This window comes from Corvus brachyrhynchos, unplaced genomic scaffold (genome assembly GCF_000691975.1).
Source record: "Corvus brachyrhynchos isolate BGI_N302 unplaced genomic scaffold, ASM69197v1 scaffold65, whole genome shotgun sequence".
Taxonomy (NCBI): Eukaryota; Metazoa; Chordata; class Aves; order Passeriformes; family Corvidae; genus Corvus; species Corvus brachyrhynchos.
Window position 1 is genome coordinate 111,658 of NW_008238365.1, and position 3,146 is coordinate 114,803.

General features: G+C 53.1%; 1 protein-coding gene across 1 annotated transcript in view; it reads left to right on the forward strand.

The window, feature by feature from the left end:
- OPRD1 (opioid receptor delta 1) overlaps positions 1-3,127 on the forward strand; it is an 11,430-nt gene extending 8,303 nt beyond the window's left edge. The window contains 1 exon segment of the mRNA XM_017736277.1: positions 1-3,127. This exon segment is cut by the window's left edge and continues 32 nt beyond it. Within this exon segment, the coding sequence (XP_017591766.1) occupies positions 1-376 (376 nt within the window). The 3' untranslated portion in view covers positions 377-3,127.
- Positions 3,128-3,146: the final 19 nt, after the last annotated feature.

A 3,146-nucleotide genomic window follows, 5' to 3' on the forward strand; every position in this document is an offset into this window, starting at 1 on the left:
CCTCTCAGGCTCTAAGGAGAAGGACCGCAACCTACGGCGCATCACGCGCATGGTGCTGGTGGTGGTGGCAGCCTTCATCATCTGCTGGACACCCATCCACATCTTTGTCATCATCTGGACGCTGGTGGACATAGACAAGAAGAACCCCTACGTGGTGGCCAGCCTGCACTTCTGCATCGCCCTGGGCTACACCAACAGCAGCCTCAACCCTGTCCTCTATGCTTTCCTGGATGAAAACTTCAAGAGGTGCTTCCGAGAGTTCTGCCTGCCTTTCCGAGCCCGTGTGGACCAGAATAGCTTCTCCCGTGCCAGGAACACCACGCGGGAGCGTGTCTCCACCTGCACCCCTTCTGAAGCCCGCAACAAGCCAGCATGACTAGAAGTGGGCAGCCCCCAGCGGGGCTGCCGGGGACATGGAGGAGACGAGCTGCGCTCAGAAGTCACCCAGGTCACCACCACAGAGTTCTAGCAGAATGGTGGCCTGGCCGCTGCTCGGTAACACTGCTGGGTTTGCATACAGACTGACTGCAAAACCTTTTTTCGTCCTGGGAGAGTGGGAGAATTGGGACTCACCAAATGATGCAGGGAGAGGACCAGAAAAAGAGGCAACTTGGGCAAAGATGCTCCACTGCTGCTACCACCTCAACCAACAAAACCCAGCAAGGGCTGTCACCCTCCGACACGTGGCTCTTGGCAGAGCCCAGGGCACCAGGACTGCAATGTCCACATGCTTCTCCTCCTGAATGGGCCAGGATGACACCACAGCCCATGGCGAGAGTGGAAACACTCCCATGGCAGAAGGGAACTGTGCCAGGAAGTGATCACTGGATCACAGAATCATTCAGGTTGGAAAAGCCCTTCGAGATAGATCATCAAGTTCAACCGCTCTCCCACAACTACCAAGGCCACCACTAGCCCACGTCCCCGAGTGCCACATGCACACAGTGATGGTTAAATCCCTCCAGTGATGGTTACTCCACCACTGCCTTGGACAGCTGTGCCAGGGCTGGACAGCCCTTTCAGTGAAGAAATGTTCCCTAATATCCAACCTAATCCTCCCCTGGAATGACTTGAGGCCATTTCCTCTACCGCATCATGGGACCTTATTCCATCCCACTCTGAGCTGTGTCCAAAAGACGACCAGAGATGGGAAGAGAAACTTATGCCACTTCAGAGATACTGTTATCAAAAAGCTCCAGATCCACTGTAAAAATTCTCCCGGAGTCCTTCAAACTGGGACTGCTCCCGGAGAAAACTGTCTACTGTTAATGTCATTACTGTGTTATTTAGAGACCTCTGAGTGCAGCTAAGGCTGCCCTGGACATGGATGTGATGAATATGGATATGGGCAGGGTATGGAGCAGGCCACATCTGAAGCTGACCCCATATCCGTGTGCCAATACCAAATTCCCTATGCCCAGCATCCATCAGGGTGACAGGGAACTGATGAAGTCATTAAGCCCAAGAAGAACCTCATTAAGGGAGTAATTTGTAGGAACTGGAGTTGTTTCTTGCAGTGCTAAAGTAATTAGAATGGAATAACAGGCTGCACCAAGGGCTTTCCCTCCCCTGCCCACCAGGGGAAGGATGAAGGACAGCACTGCCCAGCTTTCCATAGCAGAGACAAAAAGGATAGGATGGGGTTGCAGGGGTTTTTTTAGAAGATGACAAAGATTTCACCTCCCTTTCACAATTCCCCAAGCAGAGACAGAGGTTGTGCAGGCACCAAGAAAGCACCCACAAGAGGCAGAGATTTGGGTATTTCAACTCTCATCTGGATGGAACAGCATCACTCCAAAGGGATGGCTGAACTCCAACTCCCAATGCATCCTGCAAGAATCACTGTCCAGGGACCTCTTGACCACATTATCTGCAGCTGAACAATGACTGGGGGGTTCTCCCACTCCCTGAATCTCCCCTCCAGCCCTGCACCACATTAATGAGCCACCACTTTTCCTTTCCCTCATCTTCCCGCTGTCATTCCCAGGCACTCAGACAGCCCAAGGAGAAGCATGCTTGGAGGAAGCAGTAATAGCATTGAGAGAACAAATTGATACAGCTGGAGGAAGCAGGCAAGTACCCAGATGCACTTGGGGCTAACGGGCTGGATGCAGAGCTTGGCTTGTGTCTGGTTTCTCCAGTTGTATCAATTTAAGCTAATAAAAGCCATTACCTCTCCTCACCAGCCCCACCTTTCTCCAGAACTGTGGAAATTGCAGCCCTCCTCGTTAGAAAGACAGAGCCTGCAAGGCAGTCAAAACCAATTTCTCTTTCAAAGGAATCAAATAGGGCGAAATTGCCCATTAGGGTCTCAAATCAATTGCGCCGATGCACGTGAATGATCCTCCCCATCTGCCTGCACCGTGTCAATGTGCCACAAGCAAAAGCCTCTTGCTCAGTGCTGCATCCCCCTGGACATCTCCAGCTCATGACCGGGGCTCTTCAGAATCCCTTTGTAGGCATGAATGGAGTCCTGGACTACTGGCATGGCCGTGCTTGGGCTCCTCACCCCAGCTGCTCATGGAGCATCAGATAAGGGAAAGCACGATCCAGGGCAGGAACTGGGGGAAATCCCTAGGGTTACATAAAGCTGAGCTTCAGCTCTGTGAGAAGAGGGACTAAGGTATCCAGAAGAAGTTGGAGACTATCCTTCAGCTCTCCACCTCTACCCACCCTGGGGCAGAACCCTCAGCAGCATGTGGTGGGTTTGGAGCTGGTTGATGACAGAGACCTGGCCATAGTCACACATTTCAGGGTGTCCCAGCAGGCTGGGTGCTCCTCCAGGGGTGGGATGTCCCATGCTGTGAAGCAGGACTTTTTGGAGTTCACTCCAAGCTCCAGCATGAAGCTGAATTCCAGCTTGATGTCTCAAGTTGTGGAGTACCCCTAAAACATGTGATGACCCCATACCAGTGATGTCTTCAAGCTGTCTTAGCCAGTGCCTCAGTGTCCCGTAAAAACCAACCCCATGTTCAAGGCTGGGAATGGAACAACGGAGAGCAGTGTTTCCCACAGCAGCACAGGGAGGAATGGGGGACACAGGCGAAGTGAACCCCAGCATCAGGGATGGAGCATCCTTGCCCTGGCAGAGTCCCATCGAGGACGTGACATTGGGGGGGGGGGGGGGCGAAGCCCCCCCCCCCCAC